Raw genomic sequence first — 26,967 nt, forward strand, 5'->3', positions numbered from 1 at the left:
GGCCCCCCCCAGCCACCCGATTGGCCAGCCGCCCCATCAGTCCTCGCCTGGCTTGCTGACGTCATCCTGCAGTAGCGGGGATGGGGTGGGAATGAGGGAGAGAGTGAGAACGCCCGGCTCGAGAGCGAACGAGAAGCCTCTGCAAGTCCCCCACCTCAGCCACCTAGGCTGGGGTCTGCGTAGGTCTGCTCTATGGACTAGTGTGCGCGGCGGGCTCTTTTCTGTCCCTGCACTGCGGCCCGGCCCGCTATCTTCCCTCCCTTCCTTGGAGAGCCCCTGCATCCCTCCCCCAAGGTGGAATCAGCCGGCTGGAGGCTCTTGGGGGAGAGCGATCGCCTGGCCCTGCCCTGCCCTGCCCTGCCCACACCACACCATGACCCTCCTGCTGTTGCCCCTCTTGCTGGCCTCCCTGCTCCCCTCCAGCTCCTGTAACAAAGGTGAGTGAGGTGGGGGAAGGGGGGCACTGAAAGAGGGGTATCCGGCAGAGCCATGTGCGGGCAGGGGTGAGCAGGGGCTGTTGAAGCTCTCTGGCAGATGACAGGTGTGGGTTCTTCCGACCGTTCCCCTTCTCATCCGTTTTCTGAGAGCTGCCCCCTTCTCTCCCTCACATCCCCTTCCCCACACCGTCCTCTCTGGGCTGTTTTACCCATGTGCTTCTCTGGCTCCCATTTGGTCCTCATTTCCATCTTGGGGTCTCTGTCTCCCCCTCCTCCAGTTTCTGCCTGCGGGAGATATCTCAGGTCGCAGAAGGACTTGCCCCTGAAGGGTGATACACATCTCTGGATGGTTCTCCGTGTGCACTGGGGTGTGCCCACACTAAGGGTGTGTGGCAGATCCATCTGGTTCATATCCATCCCATCCTTGGGAGAAATAGTTCCTTGCAGCTCAGCAATTCGGAGCACGTATGTTTTGGCGTGTTCCTCTGCATCCGTACCCTGAGTACAGCTGGGCTGAGGGTTACCAGAGCTGCCCTTTCTGGCAGACAGCAGAGAAATTCAGCTGGGTGAGGCCATCAGAGGGACCAGGGCGGAGGCGGCAGGGAGAGAGGGGTTGGGGGAAGAGGGCTCAGGTAGGTGGAGAAAGGCAGATAAGGGCAGAAGTGGGTGTGTGTGGGGGGTGCTAAATGAGTGGTGAGAGGGAAAGCTGAGAAGGACAAGGGAGAAGAGGTGTGGGAGGGGGATGAGAAGGAGGGTAAAGAGGGTAAAGGTGGAGGCAAAAAAAGAGAGAAGATTGAAAGGTAAATCTAGAACAGGTGGGGAGAGGGGGAAGGGAAAGTCAAGGAAGGAAGGGCAGGGAGCCAGGAGTGAGTGAAGGAAATGAACACAAGCAGAGTCTGTGGCCAAGAAGAGAGGAACAGGGAGACCTGGGGGCGAGCTGTGGAGAGGGTGCCCAGCACTGGACTTGCTACACTGCAGCCCCTTCATCTTCAGGCTGTGGCTCCTCACCTCAGTCTCTGACCTCAGCCCAGCTTCTTAGGCTCTTGCCACTTCCTGTGCTTGCCTTCTGAGCACCATCTTGTGGCTTTCTCCTCTGCCATTAGAGAAAGGAGTTTTGGTGGTCATCTGCAAGAAAGGGGCAGGCATTCCAGTACCAGGAGGCTTTTTGTGGTGTGGTTGGAGGAAAGACTGGAAATAAGGATGTTTTGTTCACCGTCACGTACTGGGCATGTTTCCTTTTGGTGACTCAGTTTCCCTATGATGATATGTCTTCCTCCACCCATGTTTCACTGACAGGCCATCATGAATGTGCTTTGGGGTCCTGGTGGTTGGCATGGTGGGATTAGACAGAGCAAGCAGTGGCAGCTGGAGTGGGGGGTGGTTAGAGGGGAAGGGAACATACTGTGCCTTCTCTGTAGCTCCTCACCAGGCTAACGGGAGATCAGTACTGGGGAGGAGACACAATTGAGTGAGCTGAGTGTTGCAGGAGATGGGGAAATCTAAAGGCTGACTGAGTCCTTCACCCCTCCTGGTTGGCTGGTGGTTGAAGGGAAGAGGGGTGGGGTAGGCAAGAAGTAGAACTAAGTCATGGGTCTGTATAAAAAGCGGGGTTCAGGGAGTATGGGGTTTGGTGGCCTTGTGGGAGACACAGAGATGTGCTGGCTGTGAGTGTGTTCTCTTGAGTGTAGGGATGAGAAGTAGGGAGGGGATTTGTCATGTTTCTAGGCCAGTTCAATAATCCCTCAGGATGTCGGCTGTGCTGGGTCCGGTCATTTGGCATTGATTCCTCTGCTCCATCCCTGTCCCTCTCTGTCCCCCTCCTTCTGTCCTATATTTTCCCTTCTCTTAGGTTGGATGGACTTAGGTTGGGGCTTGGCTGGGAGAAGTGCAGAGTGGAGGGATCAGGACTGAAATGGGGTGATGGTGACGGTGGAGAGGGTAAACACTCAGGATCTCAGGAAACATCTGGATCTTCTTTTTCTAAACTCAACTCCGCCCTTAGTCTAGGCCTTCACTTTCCCAGGGCCTTCTGATGGCCCACCACTGCTCCCTGAATCTCCAGTCTCCACTCTCTAGCACTTGAAATCCCTAAAGAAAATTCTTCACCCTCTGACCACGTCTCCCAGTGGAGATAGTTGTCCCCCTCCTCCCCCAGGATAGGGTGTTGCCACGGAAACCACCTATCTTGCCATAGGAGAAGGCTGTGACCTCTCACAGACCCTCTGACTCCTCTAATGCTGATTTCTTCTCCTCAGCCCTTCCTCCTGCAGGTGTTGCTGCAGCGGGTAGAAAGGGTGATAATGCTGGAATCTAAGTGTCTCTGGGTTGTGTGGGAGTGGAGGGCCAGCTCACAGGTGCTTTCTCTCCTCTCCCTGGGTGGGGGTCAGCCAACAAGCACAAGCCATGGATCGAGGCAGAATACCAAGGCATCGTCATGGAGAATGACAACACGGTCCTGCTGAATCCACCACTCTTTGCCTTGGACAAGGATGCCCCCCTGCGCTATGCAGGTGATTGGGGTTGGGGGCTGGCAAGGTGGGTAGGACGGAGAAAAGTGGTTGGGAAGGCAGAGGGCAAGGGAAGAGAGGGGAGGAAGTCCCGAGAGAGGGAGAGCAGTAGAAGTGGGGAAGAGGCCGTGACGAAGTGGTAGACGTAGGCTTAAGGATGTTGGCTGAATAAAGGGAGCCAGAGAGAAGGACATGGGCAGGCAGTGGTTAACTGCATCAAGATTTTGTCAAATCTCAGACCCAGTATCTCTGAGAGGTTGCAGCTCGGGGAAGCTGGTGTTGGAGCTGTATGTCTGATAATTAACACTTTCACGTGTACAAGAGAAGGGCTGAGGTTTGGAAGGAGAGGTGAAGCAGAACCCAAGGCAGAGAGGTTGAGGCTGGGAAGAAGATGCTGGAAGTGGCAAAGGAGAAGGAGCCTCATCCCTCCCTCTCCCCTGGGCCAGGAGAGATCTGTGGCTTCCGGCTCCATGGGTCTGGGGTGCCCTTTGAGGCCGTGATTCTGGACAAAGCAACTGGAGAAGGGCTGATCCGGGCCAAGGAGCCAGTGGACTGTGAGGCCCAGAAGGAGCACACTTTCACCATCCAGGCCTACGACTGCGGCGAGGGCCCCGACGGCGCCAACACCAAGAAGTCCCACAAGTGAGGAAGCCCTTGTCTCCTGCTGCTGGGCTCTTCTCTCTCCTCCCAAGCCCCTCACCATCCTCTGCCCATGCTGTCATTGATACCTATCCCGCCCCTCTCTGTTCATTGGGGTCAGGGACGGAGGCCGTGTCCTCCAGGAGCCTTCACTTAAGGTGATAGAAACATGTAGTAGAACTCATGGGATCTAATCCTGGTTCTGCCATTTATGACCCTGGGCGACTTACTTAGCCTTTCTGGATCTGCTTTTACTTCTCAGTAAAATGGGGAACATGATAATCCCTATTTCTCTAGGTTGTTATGAAGGGTAAAGGAGATGGTTTATGTAAAAAGCGTGTACCGCAGTGCCTGATACGTGGGAAAGGCTCAGTACATGGGAGTTATGATGATGAGGAGCATAACGAGGAGAAGGACGATGAGCATCTCAGCACACATCCGGATTCCTTCCACCTGCCCCACCACTTTGCAGCAGGCACATACTCACACACACGGTATACTCATGCACAGCGCTAGGTGAAGGTGGGCAGGAGAGAGCTCCAGCATGAATGAAACCAGGGCCTGAGAATCCCATGACTGTGCCCAGCTAACTTCTCGTCTGAAAATGGGAGAAAGATTGGTAGCCAGTGTTCCTGGGCCACTAAGAGGCACTGGTGATAAACCGTGCCTTGTGATTCAGTTTCCCATTTGGAGATAGGACCTGCCTCTGGGACCTGGGTGCCTAGATCTTGGTGAGGGGCAGGGCTCAGCACGAAGGGCAGAGCCCCAGGGCTGCTTGCCCCACAGGGCCTGAGTATAGGGGGGCACACCTGACATGCACACTGCACATGGATGTACAGAAGGCAGCACTCCTCTTGCGCTCATGTCAGATGACTAATGGCTTTTATATAAATACCACTTCCCTTCTCCTAGTTGGTTTTAAAGATTTTATTTATTTATTTATTTATTTATTTATTTATTTATTTATTTTTAAAGATTTATTTATTTGAGAGAGAGAGAGTGGGAGTGCATGAGCATGTAGCTGGGAGGGGCAGAGAGAGAGGGAGAAAGAAACTCAAGCAGACTCCATGCTGAGTGGGGAGCCCAATGTGGGGCTTGATCTCAGGACTGTGAGATCAGAACCTGACCCAAAACCAAGAGTTGGCTGTTCAACTGACTGTGCCATCCAGGTGCCCCATAAGGATTTTTATTTTTAAGTAATTTCTATACCCAACGTAGGGCTCAAACTCACAACCCTGGGACCAAGAATTGGATACTCCACTGACTGAGCCAGACGGGCACCCCATCCCCTGGTTGGTTTTAATTTGGCTTTTATTCCGTGTCTTCCTTGATTATCCCATTGGATTTGATTATTGTGGAGGAACAACCAGCTGGATACAAAATTTTGTTTTACCCCTTGTCTTGGCACCCAACCTATAGCATTCTGTACAGGATTCATCCAAGTCAGCTGCTGGTGTCCCCTGGGGTTGTTCCTTACCCCTTACATCAGTCACCCCTTCCCTTGTGGGGCCTGGTGTCCTGGAGGGTGGGATGAGCATGCCCATGGCCCTAGGCTCAGGACACACTGGCTTCTGTCTGCTTTGACTCTCTGTCTGCATTCCTACTTGTGCCTCTTTTTGTGTTTTGAGGCTGGCTGACTCTTCCTTGTCCCTCCTCCTGCTCTGGTACATGCAGGGCGACTGTGCATGTGAGGGTCAACGATGTAAATGAGTTTGCCCCCGTGTTTGTGGAGCGGCTGTACCGTGCTGCAGTAACTGAGGGGAAGCTGTATGACCGCATCCTGAGGGTGGAAGCCATCGATGGTGATTGCTCCCCCCAGTACAGCCAGATCTGCTACTATGAGATCCTCACACCCAACACCCCCTTCCTCATCGACAATGATGGTGAGTCCATCCCCTGCCCACACCAGCTGCCCAGCCCTGTACACCCATATTCATCAGAACATCCCGGGACTGAGCTCTCCATTTGTGCTCCTCAGATCCTCATTCCATAACCTCCTTCCCAAGGTAGAGCCTTTCCCCCAGATACCTCCTTCCCAACTTCCTGCTGCCTAATTCATCTGCTGCCCAGTTGACTCATGAGTCTTCACCTTGCCTCCCTAAGCTTTCTCTAGTGTTCCTTACCCTCTTTGTCTCCTTCCACATCCATCCCAGGAAACATTGAGAACACAGAGAAGCTGCAGTACAGTGGCGAGAGGCTCTACAAGTTCACGGTGACGGCTTATGACTGCGGGAAGAAGCGGGCAGCAGATGATGCCGAGGTGGAGATCCAGGTGAAGCCTACCTGTAAACCCAGCTGGCAAGGTGAGGAGCTGCACTCTGACTCATCTTGTGAATTATCTTTCACCTTGGTCTCCCTTCTTGTCCATTCTGACAATAATAGGGCTAGCTTAGGAGCCAGGGGAGAGATATTTGGGGACAGGCTTGCAGCTGTCTACCCTGGCTGTCTACCCAAGAATGTCAGGGGACATGACAAGAACAGAATGGATAAGAGGGGCTGCCTTCCTCTCCTCTCTCTTCACTACCCTCTCCCTTTCCTCTATGCAGGCTGGAACAAAAGGATTGAATATGCACCAGGTGCAGGGAGCTTGGCTTTGTTCCCTGGTATCCGCCTGGAGACCTGTGATGAACCTCTCTGGAATATTCAGGCCACCATAGAGCTACAGACTAGCCATGTGGCCAAGGGCTGTGACCGTGACAACTACTCAGAGCGGGCCCTGCGGAAACTCTGTGGTGGGTGTGCCCTCCCCTCTCCAGACCTCTCCTGAACCCTCCTCTGCCTCTTTCCTAAGACTCTGCCTTATACCTTCCCTTGCCCACCCACAAGTGTACATATCCACAGAGGTTATAGCATGTGGTTAACTCTTGTGGCCCCAAAGCAAATCAGTGTGTCATTGCAAAGATTCATGATCCTAGCACAAGACAGTTACCAGGTACATTGTGGAACAATGGTAGGGAGAAATGAAGAGTTGGAGAATGAGTTAATTAGAGAGCCATTCCTAGAAGAGAGGTCCACCCTCTTGTGTCTTTGAAAGGCCAAAAGAGGCCATGAGATTAACTGTGGGAAATCTCTCCCCTTCAGTTACTCTTGCCCTGGCTGCTTCCAGTTTCCCCATCTGCTGCCTCGCAGCTCTGACACTTGTGCCTTCTGGGGCTTCTGCAGGTGCTGCCCCTGGGGAGGTAGATCTGTTGCCCATGCCCGGCCCCAATGCCAACTGGACGGCGGGACTCTCGGTGCACTACAGCCAGGACAGCAGCCTTATCTACTGGTTCAATGGCACCCAAGCTGTGCAGGTGCCCCTGGGTGGCACAGCTGGGCTGGGCTCTGGACCCCAGGACAGCCTCAGTGACCATTTTACTCTGTCCTTTTGGATGAAGCATGGCGTCACTCCCAACAAGGGCAAGAAGGAAGAGGAAACCATCGTGTGTAACACTGTTCAGAATGGTGAGCCTTCCCCAGGGCACTGGTCTGAGAGTGAGGAAACTGGCTTCTTATCCTGCCTCTGTCACTGCCCAGTTTGTGGCTATGGACAGGTCACTTCCTCTCTCTTCATTTGTAAGATGGCAGTGCTAGGTTTGATGCTCCCTGAAATTGTGTGGCTTACTGCCTGCATCACAGGTTGAGACCCTACTGCTCTCAGAGTACAATGGGACCACTCACTGCCCTTCTCACCTGCATCCCAGGGGGACCACTCACCCAATCCCCCTGCATCCCACCATGTGGTAGGCTACCCCCAGTCTACTCCTATTAAGCCTGTCCACTGCAGTGGAAAAGCATGGATAGTGGTGTGCCCCATTCTTTCTCTCCTGCCCCCTCCCTGCCCGTCCTCCTCTTCAAAGGGCTAGTGGGCTCCATTTCCAAGTCCCCCTCTTTCCTCGACTGCAGTGGCACAGTCGCTCTTGGCTCGGTCTTGTCCTGACCTTTCATTTCTACCACTTCTCCAAGCTCACTTTTCTTGACTTGAAAAGGGTTGTCACCCATGGAGTTTGCATTAACCAAAGGACCAGTAGAAATCTGGGTGGGAGCAGGGAAGACCTGTGGGGACTCTGAACCAGTGTTGCATCTTGGCCAAACAGAATGCTCGAGAAGCCCTAGTGATCACTTGGGCTGAACTCTGTGTGTCAGAGGGCGAGAAAGAGAGGAGACTCTAGGGAATACGGTGGGAGAGCACCTGAGAGTAATGAGAATTCCGCGTTTTCTCCCTCTGGTGCTTTGAACCTGTTCTTGCCTCAGGTCCTGTGTTTGACCCCTGTCTTCGTCCTCTCCCCTCAGAGGACGGCTTCTCTCACTACTCACTGACTGTCCATGGCTGTAGAATTGCCTTCCTCTACTGGCCTTTGCTTGAGAGTGCCCGCCCAGTCAAGTTCCTCTGGAAGCTGGAGCAGGTGAGGCCAGTGCCAGGCTCCTGAGAGAGCTGGGTGGGTGTACCTTACTTCCAGGCAAGGAGGGTCCTGGGGCAGAGGTTGGTATTTTCTGGGTTGCCCTGTATCCCCTTCGTGCTCCATTTTCAGTTCCTGACCATTCTACCCCCAGATTCTCTTGTTCTCCTTTTCTAAGGCTTATCTCCTCAGAAAGCTCTCTGGGATTAAAAGGAAATTGGGAACACATTACTACTAACATCATACCCAACCAAACATCTTTTCTCCTTTGTTTTATTTCATCCCTTTCTTACCTAGAACCTTAACAGTACATATCCCTGACTCTCAAGCAGTTAGCATGTTGTAAGCCAGAAAGTAAGTAATTCTGGGGTATGCAGATTGGGGTTGAGTCTGGCCATGGCAACTCACTAGCCATGAAATCTTCCTTGGTATGTCTAAATCTCAGTTTCTTGGCCTATTAAATGGGGCCCTATCTCCCAGGGTTGTTGCAGGATTAAATGATGTGATAGACCTTATAAGTCAGAAGGAATGTTAATTCTCACTACTATTCTCTGTGATTATGAAGGACAAATAAAAATAGACAAGAAAATGTATAAAATCCTCTCTAGAGTGACAGTTGCAGCCTGTGCTTTATTCATTCTCCACGGGGACCAGTGGGGACTAATTTGAGTTCCCATCTCCTTTTATTTTTCTTGCAAGCCCCAGTGGAGTGTCAAGTAAGCAAATAGCGGGAAAAAGACAGGACGTGGAAGAAAGAGAAAGGAAAAGGAAGAGTCTAGAAAATCCACAAATTAGATAATTGAGGGCTGTCTATAAAAGCTTTCGGTTTCTGTGGCACTCTTTAAAAGAGACAGTCTGCCATTTGCTGCTTCTTGATCGAAAGATCAAGATCGAAAGAACAAGATCCCTTGTTGCTAATATTAGTAACATGACTCTGCTTTTCTTTTATTTTCCCTTATTTATTCAACAAATATTTGTTAAATATCAAGTAAGGCTCTACCATTCTGCTTAGTTCTGAGGATACAATGGAGTATAAGATGAAACAAAATCTTTGCCTTCTTCGAGCTTACATTTTAGTTGGAGAGGTAGATTTTTAAAAAGTAAGTCATATACAAACAGTGAATTGTAAAAAATTCTCTGAAAGAACAAGCAGGGGACTGAAGTAGAGGATGGGAGAAGGCGATGGCGGGGGGAGTTCACCTTAGATCAGATATTCAGCGAAGTCCTGATTGAGGTGGAATTTAAGTTTTGTTCTAAAGGATGAGAAACGGGTGAGAAAAAAGTGTTTTAGGTAGTGGGAAGAGCTGATGCAAAAGCCCTGAGGCAGGAAAGCACTCAGCATGTTCCAAGCATGGGAAGAAGGCCAGATGGGTTAGAATACAGTGAACAAGGGGGAAAGCCTGGGCGTGAGGTTGGAGAGATAGGCAGTGATAAGGTTCTACGGTGGACTTCGTCAGCTGGAGTTCATTTAGATATTGTCCTATGAGAAACAGGAAGCCTTTTGAAGGGTTTAAAGCAGAGAGGTGATCTGATCAGATTTATTTTAAGATGATACCTTTGGCAACTATGGGAGGAGTGTATTGAAGAGATGTAACAGTGGAAGGACCCAGACAAGGCTGTTGCCACGGTAAAGGTTGAGGACTTGACCGATGCATGGCAACGTAGAGAACTGCACAGAAATCTGCAGCTTTGAGCTCTGTTTGGACCTGGGATCAGCAGCCCCGCTAATGGATTGGATGTGGAAGATGAGGGAAAGAGAAGGATCAAAGGTGTCCTGTAGGTCATCCATTGGAGGAACTGGATGGACAGTGGAGTGTTTATGCTGCCTCAGGAAAAGTGAGCGTATTGCGAAGCGGTGTGGACTTTCATCTTACACATGTTAAATTTGAGAGACCTGTGAGACATCCAAGTGGATAGCCCAGCGTTCCAAGGAGAGCTCTGGGCTGGAGATGCAGATTCTGGAGTTATTGGCATAAATATGATTTCTGAACCCGTGGGAACAGATGAGGGCACTCCTAGGAAGAGCATGTATAGAGAAAAGGGAAAAGGATCAATGTTGAATCTTGAGGCGTTTCAGCACATAGAAACTGATAAGGCAGAGAACTCTCTACCCCTGATACCCCCACCTCCATCTTGACTGATCCTAGGAGAAACCTCCAAGGGGAGCCTCTTTGTTTTATTGTTGGGTGACAAACTTCTCTAGACCTTTCGGTGCCATACGTACATACATTTTCGGGGAAAAATTTATTCACAAAATAGTGTGTTCCTTCTCTTAGGAATGTTTATAGTTTTAGAGATTTGCCTAAAGAGTGGAATTTTGGGTACTTGGTTGGTGCCTGATAGATTTTGGGCAGGGATGTTATTTCTTGAGCTGGGTAGGCAGCAATTCACTAGTAGCCCTGCTGATAGAGCTGGGAATATGAGGGACTGTACCCTGTCTCCCAGCAGAAAGGGCAGAACCTAATGTTAGTTCCCTGAAGATAAATCAACTGAGGGTTCTTGCCCTTATGCTGCTTATTCCCCCCAGGTCTGTGATGATGAGTGGCACCACTATGCTTTGAACCTGGAGTTCCCCACAGTCACACTTTATGCCGATGGCATCTCGTTTGACCCTGCCCTCATCCATGACAATGGTCTCATCCACCCGCCCCGAAGGGAACCTGCTCTCATGATTGGGGCCTGCTGGACTGGTAAGTCCGCTTGAGCTTCTCAATGAAGACACTGAAGTTTGGAGCCCCTAGTGGCTTAGGATTATTGGGGAAGGAGCAAGGGCAGCTTGACTTCATTTATCTTCCTGCAGTTGGACGGGATGACTCAGAGAGACCTCCAGTGGAGGAGATCACAACCCCCCCAGTCCCCTCCCCACCATCTGCAACCTGTTCAACTAGTCATCACGGCAGGCAGCACCAGAATCTCTCTTTGTGTAGCTTTGGCCAGTGCCCATATTGTTCCATCAAAGGGATGATTTCCACAGTACATTCCCTTGCTGGAGGTCAGAGAGTCATCAGTTTTCCTTAAGCTATTTCTTTCATTTTTTTCCTTCTGGGAGCATGGGTGCGTGTGTGTGTGTGTGTGTGTGTGTGTGTGTGTGTGTTACCAGAGCCCTTGTGTTTTCTCAGCAACATATTTGGGGGTTGGTCTCTAGCAGAGGCTGGAGAGATTGAGATGTGACATTGGTGGACAGGTTGCCAGTCCTACACAGGCGGGGACAGAGCAGGGAGGACCTCTTTTTCCTTGCTGCCAGTCTGTCCCCACAAACTTAAACTCATTGCCACTTTTTATTTTCCTCCAGAGGAAAAGAACAAAGAGAAGGAAAAGGGAGGAGACAACAGTACAGACACCACACAAGGTACTCTGTGCGAAAGAACTGGAGACCAGAGAGCTCTCACCTTAACTTTTTGTGCTGTGCTTCCAATTCCATCCCAACCCAAAAACCCAGCCAGCCTTGTAGTTATTGCTACCCACGCCACCAGGGGGCAGAGCCTGCACGAAGTACTGCAAGGGAGGGCTCCCTTGGAGAGGTAAGGCCAGATGGAGCTTGGTGGCATCCTTCTTGCCCACAGAAGGAAGTGGAAGAGTTCTCTTGCTGGCTTTCCACATAGTGGATGGGACTGTGGGAGGCAGGAGGCAGTCCCACGCAGGGAGATCTGGGCATCTGTGAAGCTCCACACGTCCCCCTGGGTCCCCTTGCATGCCCTGTGACCATGCCCTCTTGCCTTCTCCTTTTCCTCCGCCGGCTCTTCTTTCCTCCCTTTGGTCCCACTCCTGTCCTTCTCTTTCTCCCTCTCCTGGGAGCTTTCCTCACTTCTGTTGCTCTGTTTTTCACCCTACTCCTCTCTTGGATTTATTCTATCTCTGGTCTTCCTTTCTGTTTTCTCCAGTCTCCCCCCAGCCTCACTTCCAGGTCTTTTCTTTCCTTTTCATTTGCACATTTCTCCTTCCATGCTCTCCCTCCAGCCTTGTGCCCTTCCTCTCTTCCCCCTTTCCTGCTCCAGCTGCGTCTCCCCTCACCCACTCTCACCTCCTGTCCGCCCCTGTGTTCCTGCCCTAGGAGACCCCTTGCCGATCCACCACTACTTCCACGGCTACCTGGCTGGTTTCAGCGTGCGCTCAGGCCGCCTGGAGAGCCGCGAGGTCATCGAGTGCCTCTATGCATGCCGGGAGGGGCTGGACTATAGGGATTTCGAGAGCCTGGGCAAAGGCATGAAGGTATAGCCCCTTCCTCTAGCCCTGTCCTTCCAGGCATGCGCCCTGCCCCCGAGCCCGGCCCACCCCTCCTCCTCTGCTCCCTTCCTCTCCCGCCTCCCCGTCCTGCTCTCAGCTGTCTGTGTCTGGGGCCCAGGTCCACGTGAACCCCTCGCAGTCCCTGCTCACCCTGGAGGGGGATGATGTGGAGACCTTCAACCATGCCCTGCAGCACGTGGCTTACATGAACACTCTGCGCTTTGCCACGCCTGGCGTCAGGCCCCTGCGCCTCACCACTGCCGTCAAGTGAGTGTTGGGTGGGGGTGGGAGGAAATCACAGAGCAGAGCCAGACAGTGTCAGAACTCCTTGGCCTTAGAGGTCACCCGGGTCTAGGCACACCTCCCTCCCTGTATGGATGGGGCAGATTGGGCCCCCAGAGACCACTGACCTGCTCAGTTGACATAGCAATGTTTGTAGAAGAGCCTGGACTAGACTCAGAGTTAAACAACGGATTCATTCCTGTTTCCGCCAACCACCCTTCTAGGACTTTGGGGTTTTAGTTTTCCCTGTGCCTCTATGCTGATATGTAAAGTGGGACAGACAGGGTACTGTATTGGGAGCTGGGGGATCTGACATTAATTCTGACTCAATACTAATTGCCTGGATGACCTTGAGCAAACAGCTCTAGTTGTTTCACCTATTTTAGTCTTGATTCATCAAGTTCTTGCAAGGTCAAATAGGATGATCTAAATCCAGGCCTTGGCAACCTATGGCTCTGGGGCCAAATCTGGCCTGCTGCCTGTTTTTGTAAATAAAGTTTTATTAGAACACAGCCATTCCCATTCATTTGCATATTAGTTCACACTATGATGGCAGAGCTGAGTAGTTAGGACAGAATCTGTAGGGCCCAAAAGCCAAAAATATATATCGTCTGGCCCTGCACAGAAAGTTTGCTGACCTTTGAATTCTAAGTAAATAATTTTGATTCTTTAAAAGAAAAATTGTAAATTATTTCAAGGTGTAAGTATATTAGGTGTTTAAAAATACAGATTAATTGAGAGGTAATGAAAACACAATAGCTATGGACATATTGTCTATTACGGGCTAGCTTTTCACATCAAGCAAATGCTGTAAAGCAGGGATAACAATAGAAGCTTTTTTTTTTTATAACAATAGACTCTAACTCATGGAATTGGTATGAGAGCTAAATGATACAGTCCAGATCAAACGCCTAGCAGAATGCCTATTCCACCGATGTTCGCTATTACAAGCAGGCATTTTCACCCCCTAGAGTGTTTGTAGGGCAGTTTTTAGGAGATACTGCCATCTAGTGGGTGGATTACACAATGTAGGAGTCAGGATTCCTGAACAATATTCCCTTCTCCCCTGCTCTGCCTCAGTTTCTCCATAAGCGATATGAAGATAAACATTTCTGGGTTGTCCCTGTCCTGGCAAGGGTGGGTTTAAAGAGTAGAGAGGAGAGAGCTCTGAACCTTACAGAGTGACCGCGCATGATTTTCAGGTCTCACAATTAAGTTCTGCAAGGCCGGGACAGTAGCTTTTGGGAATCGCGCATCTGGCCTGTGGTGTGGTCACGGTGTGGAGCTGAAGGCCACAGGTAGCTGGAGTCACGTGGGCACAGACCAGAGCTGAGTGTGCCCCCTCCCTATGTTCTAGCTGGAACTCTAGTTGTTAAAGGGCAGTCATGCAGTTTTATAGGGTTTAACTCACCAGAAATCAAGCAATTGCCTCATGCCCTTCACCAGGCTCAGGAGCCATGTCAGAAGGGAGGGTGCTGACTTTTGGCTTAGGGTGGGGCTCTGCAAGGGGGGTCCCGTAGGGGAGGAGTTGACCTCCTCTGTGCTGATGGACTCATCTGAATTCCTCCTCTGTCTTTCATGCCCACGCAAGAGGCTTATCCAAGGGCTGGGAACCTAACTTTGGTCTTTTAGTAGGGGGAAGGCATCTTGTTTTCTGTATGAAGTCAAGAAAGAGAGCTCTCATTTTTCCATTTATGGGGCTACCATGGGGTTAGTGCTAACCTAATACTTCCTTGAGGTCATTGGAGAAAATAGAAGGGTGTGTGTGTGTGTGTGTGTGCACGCCCGTGAAAGAGGGAGAGGCAAGTACCTAACAGAACCTCCCTATCTCTTGTACAAAGCCTTGCCCTAGTCCATGTGGCTTCCCCAGATTCCAGAGTTCAGTTCTTAGAGCTCTGTCCATTTAGAGCCAGATTTATGCAACTATTTGTCAATGCAGATTTTCCCTAAGGTTTTTTTCCTCTCTTTACTGGAAAGCCCATCTAGTTTGTGGCATTAACCACTGAATAAATGGCTACCACATCTTTTTGTCTAACTTTGTCCTTTTCCCTTAGCCCTTGACTTTCTACCTGCTTGCTATAACCTCTATCTAGAAGTTCTGCCAGCACCTCAAACAGACAAGCTGAAGGTGAAATAATGACCTTTGATACCCAAACTAGCCCCTCTCCTGAATTCTCTATTTCTGTGATGGTGTCTCTGTCCTTGGATTCATTCAGGCTTGAGACCTCTGAGTCCTCTCAGATTTCTCCCTGTCTGTCCTCCACACTCCATCAGTTGCCGGGTCACCCTGATCCTGCCTGTGCCAGGTGTCGGGGAATGTGTCTCCTTTTTTCCCATTTCTGCTGTTATGGCTCCAGTCCTGGCTCTGATGATCCCTCACCTGGCCTATTGCCATAACCTAACGAGTGGACCCATCTCTAGTATTCTAACTTCAGTTCACCCTCCACCAGAGGCTAGGTTAGTGGTCGTAAATCAGAATTTTCCTCCTATTTCCCCGATGTAGAAGATATCAATGGCCTTCTCTTGGCCAGTGCTCAAAAACTGCCCTTAAAGCCCTCACCATCTGACCCCAGCGTTCCTGCCTCATGTTCTTCTCTTCCCCTTGGTATACCCCTCACTGTCCACTCGAGGGTCTACCTTCTGCCTGCTGAAGTCCTACCCTCCCTCAAAGGCAGCTCAGTTGCTACTTCTTTTGACTAGTCCTGTCCTCCCTTGCCAAATGCCCCAGTTCCATCCTAACCAGAAATAACCTCTGCCTCTCTAAACTCTCGTGGGTTTTTGTTTGTTCCACTTACATGATGGTGACTGTGTTTGCCATTGTTTTGAGGTTGTGTGCCATATCTCAGCTCTGGACCAGATCATTAGTGCCTTCGGGTCAGGGCCGGCCCCCTGTTGCCCTTCAGATCTCCTTTGGATTGCTCGCTGCAGTGGGGATGGTTGTTGCAGCCTGTGCTTTCAGGGTCAGCTGACGTCGTTTTCCAAGAGGCTTTGATCTGGGCCCCTTGGAATGACCGTGCAGATTCTTAGGTCTCACTCCCTGTGGCACAGGAACTCAGCAGGTTGTGGACATTGGTAACATTAGCGGCTCTGAGTTCATCGTATCTGAGCCCCCTTTTGGCTCCTGTGGTCAAGCTGGGCACGCTCAGTAACACCCCCTCAGTTAGCACAAGCTTATGGACCATTGGCCCTGCTTCTGAGTTACCAACTGCCTTGTGAGGGCTGCTTGTTCAAGGGGTACTTCTTTATAAATAAATTTGGTGCAAATCCAGGCCCCAAATAGTAGCTGTGGTTCAGAAAGAGTGTGGAAAGAGTGTGACCTTAGAATAAGAAGAACAGGTTTAGACCTCGGCTCTGACACATATTTCTTGTGTGGCCAAGATGCTTGATCATCTTTGGTTTCTTAACCCGAGTCCACAGCACTGAAATAAGGTTGAATAAAATAATATGTGCAAATGCTTCAGAAACTAGCAAGTGTGATGAGAACGCGAGGTGTCATTCTTATTGATCGGCAAAGCGTGGGGCTGGAGGTGACCCTGGGAACACCTTCCCGAGCAGCTGTGCTGTGGGTTGGTTGGCCTGGCTGAGTATTTTAGGAGGTCAGTGAGGCTACGCGGGACCATGGAGGCAGGTCCAAGATTGTCACATTAGCTCACCTACCAAAGTAGTTTTCTCTGATATTGAAGGGAATGAATGGAAGTTACACCAAGGAGGAGGACATCCTTGGAGAGGCTCTCCAGCTTTTGTTGTTGAGTATTTTTGGACATGTATCTGCCAGACATTTTGCTGAATACACATTGTAATTTAAATCTCCTGAGTCAAGAACTGTGTATGTGTAAACATTTTCGTAGGTTCAGTTCGTAGAATGGAGTTTGATAGATGTTCCATAATCTTGGGTTAGGGCATTGATGATGTGCTTGGCCATGTATGTCAGGGTCACCTGCTCCGTCCTTGATCCTTTCCCACAGTGGCTTCCTCCCAGGAAAGGCTATCTCCCCTCCAGCTTTGATATGGAGGGGTAGTGGTGCCACTGCAGAGACACTATCCCTCTCTCTCCCCCTTCCCATCCCTGACATGGGGTGCTCTGTTGTAGAGATGGAGGCCTAGAAGGATGAAACAGAGTATGGATTGTAGGGGAGGAGGTGTTGGGGTCACAAGCTGCCTCTCTCCCCTCTTGTCATTTAGGTGCTTCAGTGAAGAATCCTGTGTCTCCATCCCCGAAGTGGAGGGCTACGTGGTGGTTCTTCAGCCTGATGCCCCCCAGATCCTGCTAAGTGGCACTGCTCATTTTGCCCACCCGGCGGTGGACTTTGAGGGACCTGAGGGGATCCCTTTGTTCCCTGATCTTCAAATCACTTGCTCCATTTCTCACCAGGTGGAGGCCAAAAAGTACGAGAGTTGGCAGGGTACAGGTAAGGATGACTCCAGGGAGTGATGTCATCCTGAGAAATGGCCCAAGTCTGGAACCAGAGGGAGGGAGAAAATCTGGGGCTAGACATGCGAGTGACTGCATCTTGCATTTGCTTGCCTAGAACCATTTACATGAGGACATAGAGCCAGGAGGAGGCCTCTGGGTGTGAGGAAAGTATGGGGAAATGGCATTTTTGAAAATGATGCTGACTACTCTCAGGGGCTGAGCCTGGAAGGGGGGGTGGAGAATGGCCATGAGGTGGGCCCTTTGGCTGTGACCCATATGCTGACTCTCTCCCATCCAGTGACAGACACACGCATGTCAGATGAGATCGTGCACAACCTGGATGGCTGTGAGATTTCCCTGGTGGGGGATGACCTAGACCCCGAGCGGGAAAGCCTGCTCCTGGACATGGCATCCTTGCAGCAGCGAGGGCTGGAGCTCACCAACACGTCCGCCTACCTCACCATCGCCGGTCAGTGGGGACTGAGAGCCTGTCTTCTTTTTCTGTGTGCACCCCTCCCCATGATCAAGTCTCTGGGAATCTCAGGGGGTCCTCCTTCCAGGCCTAGGGATGTGACCAAGTGCCATCTTGCACCTTGCCAGCCTGGAAGCTCCTCTGGTTTCCAGACTGCCACTAGAGGGGCTGTGCTGGGGTTTGGGCTCCCAAGTGGTTCTTTCTCCCTGCTTCTCTCTATACCCTGGCTCCCCTGTTCCTGGTTTCATTCCTTCTGTGGCTCAGTCTTCCCTAATGAGCTTTTAATCTTCTAGCTGTTTGGTCCTAGCTATCTTCTCTATGTCTTCCACTTCTCTGATCTCTTGTACACAGCAGAGCTTTAACTCACATGCCCACATCTTAACGAGTAGTGGTAATGACTTTGTAGCTTGGTAGCCTGCTAGTCTCCGCAGGACCCTCTATAAGGGAGGGTGGGAGAAGATGGTCATAACTGGTTCCCTCCTATTTCCATTCCCTTCCAGAGACTCACCAAGGACTTCTTTATTTTCCACTCTCTCTGTTTCCCTCCTGCTTGCCTCCTCCCTCCGTCTTGCAGGGTGTCCTTATTGCCTTCTCTTCAGCCCTACCCAGAAGCCTCAGAGTTTTTAGAGAAGAGCAGAGCAGGAAATGGGCCCCAATCCCCCTATCCCAGTCAGTCAAAGCTGGGCTAGGCGTGGAGGGGTACATCTCTCAGGAGAACTCAAGTCACACCTCTGCTAAGGAAGTGGGACTAGATAGACCCATGCTGTGGCTGTGTGTGCTATCAGCTGGTCTGAGAGAGAGGGTCCTGCCCTGAGCTGCTTCCTCCTCCCACAGGGGTAGAGAGCATCACTGTGTATGAAGAGATCTTGAGGCAGACTCATTATCGGCTAAGACACGGAGCTGCCCTCTATGCCAGGAAATTCCGGCTGTCCTGCTCAGAAATGAATGGTCGTTACTCCAGCAATGAATTCATCGTGGAGGTATTCAGAGAGTCTCCTTCCCTCCACGGCTCCCCCGCTGTCGAGGAGCCTGGGTGGAGCGGACTGAGACCCAAAGTTGGTGGGAGTGGGCATCAAAGCACGGAGGAGCCACCTGGTGGTGGCAGAGACAAAGATGCTGTGGGTCAGGGTTTGTAGGTGGGCTCTAGCGAAGTGGAGTGGGACCTGCAGAGAAGCGCGTGCCTACTGAGCTCTCCCTCCCCAGGTCAACGTCCTGCACAGCATGAACCAGGTGGCCCACCCCAGCCACATGCTCAGCTCCCAGCAGTTCCTGCACCGTGGTCACCAGCCCCCCCCTGAGATGGCCGGACACAGCCTGGCCAGCTCCCACCGAAACTCCAGTATGTAAGACCACGCCGGGCAAGGCAGGGCGGGGTTGTGGTGGGGAGTGGGCTGGGCACAGGCATCTTCTCCTCCACCACTGGGAGGGGAGGAGGCTGGTGGAGCTATGGTTCTGTTCCCTGTGCTACCTGACTTAACTGACCACTCTGTGCCAATCCCTGTGATCCCTGGACCATTAACTTTCCCTCAGGGAGAATATGAGCCCGTGCCATTCACTGCCGGGGGCACTCATGCCCGGAATCATAAAGTTGGTGTGGGGTTTAGGTGCTTTTGTTGTTCCTGCTGTCCTCCTCCAGCAATATCAAATTAGCCCTGGACCTGGGGATCCTCTGTAGTGAAGCCATCAGGTATTTATGAAGCACCTATTGTGTACTAGCACTGTCCTAAAGTGCTATTAGGAACATAAAAGAATTAGATGATAAATAGTTTCTATCCTCAAGGAGAGAGTTGGTGCTCTTACATGTATTATTATGTACTATCTATAAAGTCATAAGTCTTTGTAAAATAAAGTGTTCAACGAGGTAAAGTACTAAATCTAGATGGAGAGCTGCCCTTCTGAGGAATCTTGTTCCCTAGCCTTGGTCTTTTACCAGCAATGCAGGGTTTAATTCCCAATTTGAGAGTTGCTAAATTGTAGACCAACTAGACACTACAAGTGTAGAGAAGAAAAATTAACGATGATTCCATTGCAGAGAAGGAGCCATTGTTAACGTTCCAGTTTTTTTCTGTGCCTATTTTTTTTTCTTTTTACAAAGTTGGGATCAAACTATTTTATAACCTGATATTTACACCTAATATTATAAAATGACTTTCTTCCACATTATTAAAATCTGCATAGATGATTCTGACGATGCTGAAAATGGTTTTTGGAATCCCTTTTAGAGTTGCTTTCAAAGCCAATTTATGTGATGCATTTATTTTTATTACATTTTGGATACACCTTGCTTTTGACCCATTTCAGTATTACCCAGTTTCATCAGCCACTTTCATCAGAATTGGCTCTGGATATCATTTGAAGTTTTTAGACATACAACCCACTGTCAGAGGGCCCAGATTTGTCACTTTTGAAAAAAGTCAAAAGGTGTATCTGGGCTCTGAAGGCAATTCCCGAAGGAATTCTGAAAATGCTTCCTTGGAAGAAGTCCATGGTCACCAAACACAACTTTGAAAGTTACAGAGCTCATATCAATACATTTAATAAGAAGAACAGTGAACACATCGATGTGTACTAGGCACCATGCTCGTGGGCTTTTACACATACCAGCTCATTACAAACAACAAATGAGATAGGTACTAGAATTATCCCCTTTAAAAAAGGCAAGGGAATGGAAGCCCACAGAGGTTAAGCACTTTATACAAGATCACGCAGCTAGAAAGTGATAAGAGCCAGGATTCAGATCTGGGCAGCAGGATTCCAGAGCCTGTGCACTAACCATTGACTTCCATACCTTCTCCAGGTATGTTTGATGCTTGCTTGTGTTTTCTTTTCTTTTCTTTTCTTTTCTTTTCTTTTCTTTTCTTTTCTTTTCTTTTCCTTTTTTCTTTTTCTTTTCTCTTCTTTTCTCTTCTTTTCTTTTCTTTTCTTTTCTTTTCTTTTCTTTTCTTTTCTTTTCTTTTCTCCTTCCCTTTCCTTTCCTTCCCTTCCCTTCCCTTCCTTTCCCTTCCCTTCCCCTTTCACCTTCCTTCCTTCCTTCCTTCCTTCCTTCCTTCCTTCCTTCCTCTTTCATTACTTTACAGTTGCATCTAATTTGGGGGAGATCCTGAGGACTTCCTAGGGCTTTTTTTGACGGAGGTCAGCTCCCCGGTACCCCCAGGGATTCCGTCCGATTTCCTCCCCTTAAGTGGTGGCCACCACTAGAGTCCCCTGTGTTCCCTTTCCCTGGGGCTGACTCCCTTCTTCTGTGCTCTCTCTGAAAATAACTGCAGGGGCTTCTGTAAGTGTTTTTACTCACTATAACAAAACAGTTGGAGGTAGGAGTGGAGGGAGTAGGGAAGTAGGGGTGAAGAGGAAGCATAATGCGTAACCAAGTTGCAAAGGTTCATAGAAACTTCACACAATCTTTAGAGACTTGTGAGCAAGCTAAACCCGTTCTTGTTAAAAAGACCCTCGGATCCAGCTTCCCACCCCTCCCCCCAGTGATTCCCTAGCTGTTTCTTCAGTTCTTCCCTTGGGAATCATCCCACTCAACCTTGTCTGGGTTGGATACTGGGTCCTGCTACTTTGCATTGACATTACTGCTGGGCCTGGTGAATTCTCAGTCTTTGTTCTCTGCTGGGAGGGAATACCTGTTGTAACTACCCCAGAGCTTCGTGCCCTGAGTGGCCAGTTGTCCCACTGGCCGGCCTGGTAGGCCGTGTTTCTCACCCCTCATCCCCTGAAGCTGCCTGGATGTGCTCCAGGGTGTGTGAGGGTTGCCTTGTTTCACCTCCTCAGAGTGAAACCCAGCCTCCCCGTTCACTGTTCTGAGCTGATGTCTAGGCCAACCAAACTTCCCTCTGAGATTTCAATTGATAGAGGCAGCTTGCTTTTGCTTTCCCCTTATTTTGGCCTGAGTAGGATGCAGAGTTCATAGTTCACCTAAAGCCATTGGAGATGGACATCTCCTGAGCATACCAGGAGATCCACTTCATAAAACCCATCCCATATACCTTCTCTGACTCTTCACAGTGTTCCTTCCGCTCACCTCCCCAGTGTCCAGGAACCCTCCCAACTGCAGGCGTGGTGTTATGGAGTGGTGACTTTGCAATTTCGAATTGCTCTAGCCAGGGGGAAACCGAAGGAGGCATAATCCCCTCCAGTGGGATAGGGGATTCATTTCTCTGAAGCTCCTACGAGTGCCAGAAAAGAGATATCAGTGTGAACTGGGACAGTTAGGGAGGGTTTTATGGTGCAGGTAGAGTCAGAGCTTGGACCTTGAAGGGTAGAAGGGATTTTGGATGAGCAGAAGAGAGAATGAGAATTTGAGAATTGGGGGTGGACAGCTGGTTTGGGATGTTCATGGTTAGGGAGAGAAGGTTGTCCCAGAAGGGAGAGGCAAGATGATAAAGACAATATTTACCTAGTCATCCTGAATTCTGATACACCTTGGATGGGCTGGAGAGTTGTAAAAAGGCTTGGTGCCTAGGTTCCTTTACACCCCATACTAGTTAAATCACATGGAGGTGGGAGCCAGGCATCAGTGGTTTTTAAAGATCTCCAAGTGATTCCAATGTGCAGCAAAGTTTGGGAACTGTTTCCCTGCTTTGTTTCCTACAAGTTTCTGAAGCTTTGCAGGAAGACCTACAACGAAATAGGGTAAGCACAGGGGCACCTGTGTGGCTAAGCATCTGACTCTTGGTCTCAGCTCAGGTCTTGATCTCAGGGTGGTGAGCACATGCTGGACGTGGAGCCTACGTTAAAAAAAAAAAAGGAAATAGGGTAAGCATAGAAAATGAACTAGGGAGTGGGGAGGAAAGGACAATTCTGAAAGAAGAATAAAGTGCAGGTGGATATGAAGTCCATCCATAAAATACACATACTCTGAAATACTTGGGGTTGCCAGAGTGGGCCAGAATTTGGACTCTGAGCTTCCTTGCAGCTTAAGCAAAAGGAGACCTGGGCACTTATGGGAATCGTATGATAAGAGCCAACCAGTATTTCAAGAAAAGTCCTGGGACTGAGAGCAGAAAGAAATTTCTCCTAAGGCTCATCAGAAAGGGGGCACCAAGCAAGACTGTGGACAGGGCTTTCAACAGTGTCCTCACAACCAACTGAAACAAGTTTCTCAGGGGCCATTTGATAAAACACCCCTTCATGTTGGGCATTCAGGTCATTCAAGGCCAGAGTTAACTGCTTGGATCTAATGCAGCAAGAAAGGTTCACTGCACTTTTTATATACTCTTGATTTTTGTCTGTCGCTAATTTAAAAATGCTGCCATCTCGCTGGCTTCCCAGGCTCATTTTAAATTAATTAACTCTACTTGTTTGCCTGCAGATACAGGTCTGCATTTTGTCTTTCCGGGGCCATTTCTTATTCCTGGCAATCAACTTGTCGTTTCCCCCGCCAGGCTAAGCCAGAAACTTCGGCTTGCCATCGCTGTGCTTCTAGAGCAAGTTTGCCAGCTACGGTCTCCTCTCTGAGTCAGGGGAGGGTCTCTACTCCTTCTGGAGCTTGGGCTCAGCCACAGGGGCCATCTCTTGGCCGGATTCCTGTTCCTGGATCTTGCCCACTGACACGGAGACCTGGGAGGGACTATTTCCTGTAGATGGTCAGAAAAAGCACCTCTGTCCCCTTCTTCCCTTCTCCCCTATCCCTAGGCAGTTGAGAAATGCTGAGCTAGCCATCTCTGCCCTAGAGCCAGTACCCAGGGAGCCAGCCGGCCCTGTTTAGCAGGATCAGCTCTCATCGACAAGTGGCCCCAAGTGAGCTATGGGTCGGGTCAGGATGGGGACCAACTTGGCAGAGAGCCATCAGGGTGGCCTCAGGGAGGTGCGAGGTTAGCGTGCCTGCTCACGCAGGGCATTCTCCACACTCCTGGCTGGCCCCGGAGCTTGTGGCAGTCTGCAGGTGCTGGTGGCTGGGGAGGAGGGGAACGCAATAGGCTGTGTGCGTGGCTGCCCATGCTGTGTGCCTCTTTATGTTCTGCTCTCTCTCTCAACGTGTGAGCCTTCAAGGCTGTGGGGAAATTCGGGCCTGGGAGATTCGTGTGTGGGCTGTGTGCGTGTATGGGATGCATATATGTAATCATCCCTCCGCCGTGGGACTGTCCGGATCCTGGGCCCCACGAGCCCTCCGTGGTTGGGTGAGCTTCTGTGCACACAAACAGTGAGCAGGGTGTGCTCGCATGTGGGGTGCAGTGACCCAGCTGCCTGTGCGGGCCCTCAGCCTGGGGACCTGGATGTGGGACCGCTGCCTCCACGTGCTGTCGGTGGGGCTGCGGGCTCTCCTGCTTTGTCTGCTCCTGCCGCTCCAGGCTCTGTGTGTGTGTGCGCGACAGGTGGCCAGGGCCATGCTCGCGGCTGCTTGCTCTGTGGCCCGCGCTGCCCGTGTCTGCGCTGTGTACATCCTCCTTCAGGGCGTCGCCTGGTGCGCCCAGCTGGCGGGGAGCTGGGTGACGCTGCAACTATGGCTCTGCTACGCCTTGCTGGAGACCCTCAGACGCCTCCCTTTGCTCCTGCTCTGTGCGCAGGCTGCCAGGTGGCTGGCGTGGGTGGGGGTGCAGGCTGGCAGAGTCCTGGCTCGGGTGCAGGCAGTGGCGGCTCTCGTCCAGCTGTGTGGCCACACGCTTTTCCTGGGCACGTGCTTGTGCATCCACGTCTGCTTGGCCGCCATCAGCTCCAGGGTCCGCGTGCGCGTGCACGCGCCTTTCTCTGTCTCGCTGCCCTTCAGGGTCCGTGCTCCCCTGAGCCGAGGCATCCAAGTGAGGCTGTGGGGCCAGAGGGGTGACGGGGCCGCGGGGGAGGTGGGTATACCTCAGGGGGAGACTTGGGAGGAGCAGGAGCCCCGGATGCCCAGGAGCCCTGAGCCCACAGGGAGAGGAGAGGTGTCACAGAGCAGGAATGAGCTCAGTCCAGGTGGGTAAGTGAAGGGGCTGCTGCTTGCCCCTGGGGCCTGTCCCTCAGCCTGGGGCGCTAGTATCTCCTTCTGGCTGCCAGGCCAGGCTTGGGGCCTGCTTCGCCTCTTAGGATGCAGGAGGACATTCTCTCCTCTTGCACCATTGTGCCTGTGTGGCTGCCTCTCTCCTCTCCCCCCGGCCCCCAGGCGCCAGGCACCTCTTCCCTAGGCTGAGTGACCCCTTCCTGAGCGGGGAAGGCATGGGCAGAATGACTGTAGGCTCCAATCCTTACACCTGTGTCTGCTGAGAACAGGGCTGCTCATGACAGCATTGGGCAGGGAGCTCTCCTCCCCTGGCCCATGCCCCGCTTGGGACACCCTCTCCCTCTGTCTCTGTCCCTTTGGCCTTAGCAGCTCTTCCCCCCACTTTCCTCCCTATCTCCTGCTCTTCGTCCTCCAGCTTGCACAGGGTATTCCCCCCTTCTGGGCCATCAGGGATCCTGTCTTTTCTTACTCCAGGACTCCCTCTTCCCCTGGGGCCCCCCATCCCCCGCTCCCTGCTGTGCCAAGTCCCTGCGGGGGTGCCTGGCGGTCTCCTCACTGCACGCTGTCCCTGCAGTGGTCCCCAGCGCAGCGACTCTCGTCATTGTGGTGTGTGTGGGCTTCCTGGTGCTTATGGTCATCTTGGGCCTCGTGCGCATCCACTCCCTTCACCGCCGTGTGTCAGGGGCCGGCGGGCCTCCAGAGGCCTCCAGTGACCCCAAGGACCCTGACCTCTTCTGGGATGACTCAGCGCTCACCATTATCGTGAACCCCATGGAGGTGAGTGGCACTGGGAAGTGGGGCAGTCTACAGTCAAGATGCAGCTGGAGCATCTCCATGGCCGGGCCCTGGGCAAAAAGCTCCAGGATGAGCTGCCTTGAGTGGGAAGGAGGAAGGTTTGAGGGTGTGGGGTAAGGGGCCCGAGGGAGCGTGGTCCCCACAGGAGAGGCTCTGGGGTGTGTGTGGACCACTGAGCCCGTGCTCTCTGCTCCCACTTTATCCAGTCCTACCAGAATCGGCAGGCCTGTGTGGCAGGGGCTGCTGGTGGCCAGCAGGAGGACGAGGACAGCAGTGACTCAGAGGCAGCGGACTCCCCCAGCAGCAATGAGAGACGCATCATTGAGACCCCTCCACACCGCTACTAAGGCTACACTCCTCCCTGAACAGAGAATTCTGCGCTGGTGAGACAGAGACACCCCCAGAAAAGAGACAAGGACATTCTGAGAGAAGAGACCAATAGAGAGAGAGTTCTTCAGAATGAGTCATCCTTTAATCCCCGAATCCCAATGGGCCCCGCTGGGATCCACCCCCCCTGCCCCCCACCCCCAGCCCACCTCTCTCCTGTGCCTCTGGGCTTCAGTTCCCCAAAAGACTTGGGCTGCCTTCTCTGTCCCCAAGGCAGTGGCCGCTTAGCTTGCCCAGGTCTCTGTCCCCCCCACCAGCCATGTGCTGCATGGGGGATGGGGTCGTCACTAGCGGCGGGGGGTGGGATCGAAGGGAACCTTTCCCTACTCTCCTGTCCATGGAGGCCTTCCTTCCCTGGGACTCCCTCAGCTGGGCCTTCACAGCTTCTCTTCTGTCCCCTCCCCTTTCTCTCTTTCCATTTCACTCTGGGGACCCCTGCTTCTTCACCTTGCCCACTCTCCTTCCTTTCCTGTCCTCTTTCCTCTCTTCTCCTTGCCTGAGGTCCTGCAGCCCCTACCCCTTCCAACGTGACCTGGTTGTGGCCAGGTTGTGGGGATGGCAGGCGGAGTGGCGGGGTGGGGGCCCAGGTATTATATATAATGTATATTTTTTCATGTTGCTGTGAGCGCAGCCCCTGTGTTCCGTGTGCAGCTCACAGCCTTGTGTGTGTGTGGCATCGTCATGTCCTGGGGTGGGGGTAGGGGGTTGGGTGTGGTGAGGGAGGGGACACACCCTAGGGTTTTCAAATAAAACAACCAGAAAAAGCTCTGTGAGCCGCCTCCTGCCTGCCCGATCCCCTGTGGGTGTTGTGTAGGTGGCAGGCTTTCCGGTCCCAGGGCCCGTTGGGGTTTTTGAGTGGGGCTGCAGTGAGAGGGCAGGGTGTCAAAGCACCCCCCAGGTAAATCTCCAGAATCCAGGCCACTGGGAATGTGATACTATTGGCCCCACTGCCTTCTTCCTTCAGCACCCCCAAGAAAAGCATAGACGATTCAGGGAGCGCCCGCATGCCTGGGCTTCGGGGGAGACCCTGTCAGCCCCTCCTTGTCTCTTGGAGATTCTGCCTGGAGCTTCTAGCCCGGAAGTCCAGGGCGAGAGGGCAGGCTACCCTACTGTTTGTAACGAGAAAACAGGCTCTGGTTCACGTTCCCCAGGTAGTAAGGAACAGGAAACAGATGGGCTCATTTCAGAAGAGGGAACTGTATTGGGAGCATCCTTCTGGTGCTCTCCCTGTCCCAGAAGTACCAGGGATCCACGTCTTAAGTCCTTTCTGTCCCATGAGGAGCTTGGAGCATCAGTGGTTGTCTGTGATTCTCAGTAACTCAGTTGAGGGGGCGGTGGAGCTCACTGGCCCCGCCCAGACTCCACCCAGGGCCCAGTCTGACTCCTGCTGGGTGCCTCACCTTACCTATGGCTTCATCTACCAGCTGCGGGTTGACGCCACCACCTGTGTGGCTCCCTCCCACATCCCCTTCCCCAGCCCTGTGTACAACTACACATTGTTGTCTCCACCCA

At 51.7% G+C, this 26,967-nt stretch overlaps 1 protein-coding gene across 1 annotated transcript; it reads left to right on the plus strand.

The window, feature by feature from the left end:
- Nucleotides 1–183: 183 nt before the first annotated feature.
- On the plus strand, nt 184–26,712 carry CLSTN3 (calsyntenin 3). The gene is made up of 18 exons (XM_008683514.2): nt 184–437; nt 2,825–2,947; nt 3,391–3,586; nt 5,258–5,466; nt 5,737–5,886; nt 6,130–6,315; nt 6,746–7,027; nt 7,856–7,968; nt 10,490–10,652; nt 11,255–11,311; nt 12,014–12,171; nt 12,305–12,453; nt 16,651–16,877; nt 17,181–17,351; nt 18,189–18,334; nt 18,558–18,693; nt 24,848–25,050; nt 25,275–26,712. Exons 1-18 carry the CDS (start codon nt 374–376, stop codon nt 25,413–25,415), a joined length of 2,874 nt encoding a protein of 957 aa, XP_008681736.2. The 5' UTR covers nt 184–373; the 3' UTR covers nt 25,416–26,712.
- The last annotated feature ends 255 nt before the right edge of the window (nt 26,713–26,967 follow it).

This window comes from Ursus maritimus, unplaced genomic scaffold, assembly GCF_017311325.1.
Source record: "Ursus maritimus isolate PB19 unplaced genomic scaffold, ASM1731132v1 scaffold_26, whole genome shotgun sequence".
Classification (NCBI taxonomy): Eukaryota; Metazoa; Chordata; class Mammalia; order Carnivora; family Ursidae; genus Ursus; species Ursus maritimus.

What these genes read in the sequence shown, in the direction of transcription:
- CLSTN3 (XM_008683514.2), top strand. Translation starts at nt 374, where the DNA reads ATGACCCTCCTGCTGTTGCCCCTCTTGCTGGCCTCCCTGCTCCCCTCC. An exon ending in CTCCAGCTCCTGTAACAAAG is followed by an intron (nt 438 to 2,824) that starts GTGAGTGAGGTG and finishes GGTGGGGGTCAG; the next exon opens with CCAACAAGCACAAGCCATGG. An exon ending in CAGTACAGACACCACACAAG is followed by an intron (nt 11,312 to 12,013) that starts GTACTCTGTGCG and finishes TTCCTGCCCTAG; the next exon opens with GAGACCCCTTGCCGATCCAC.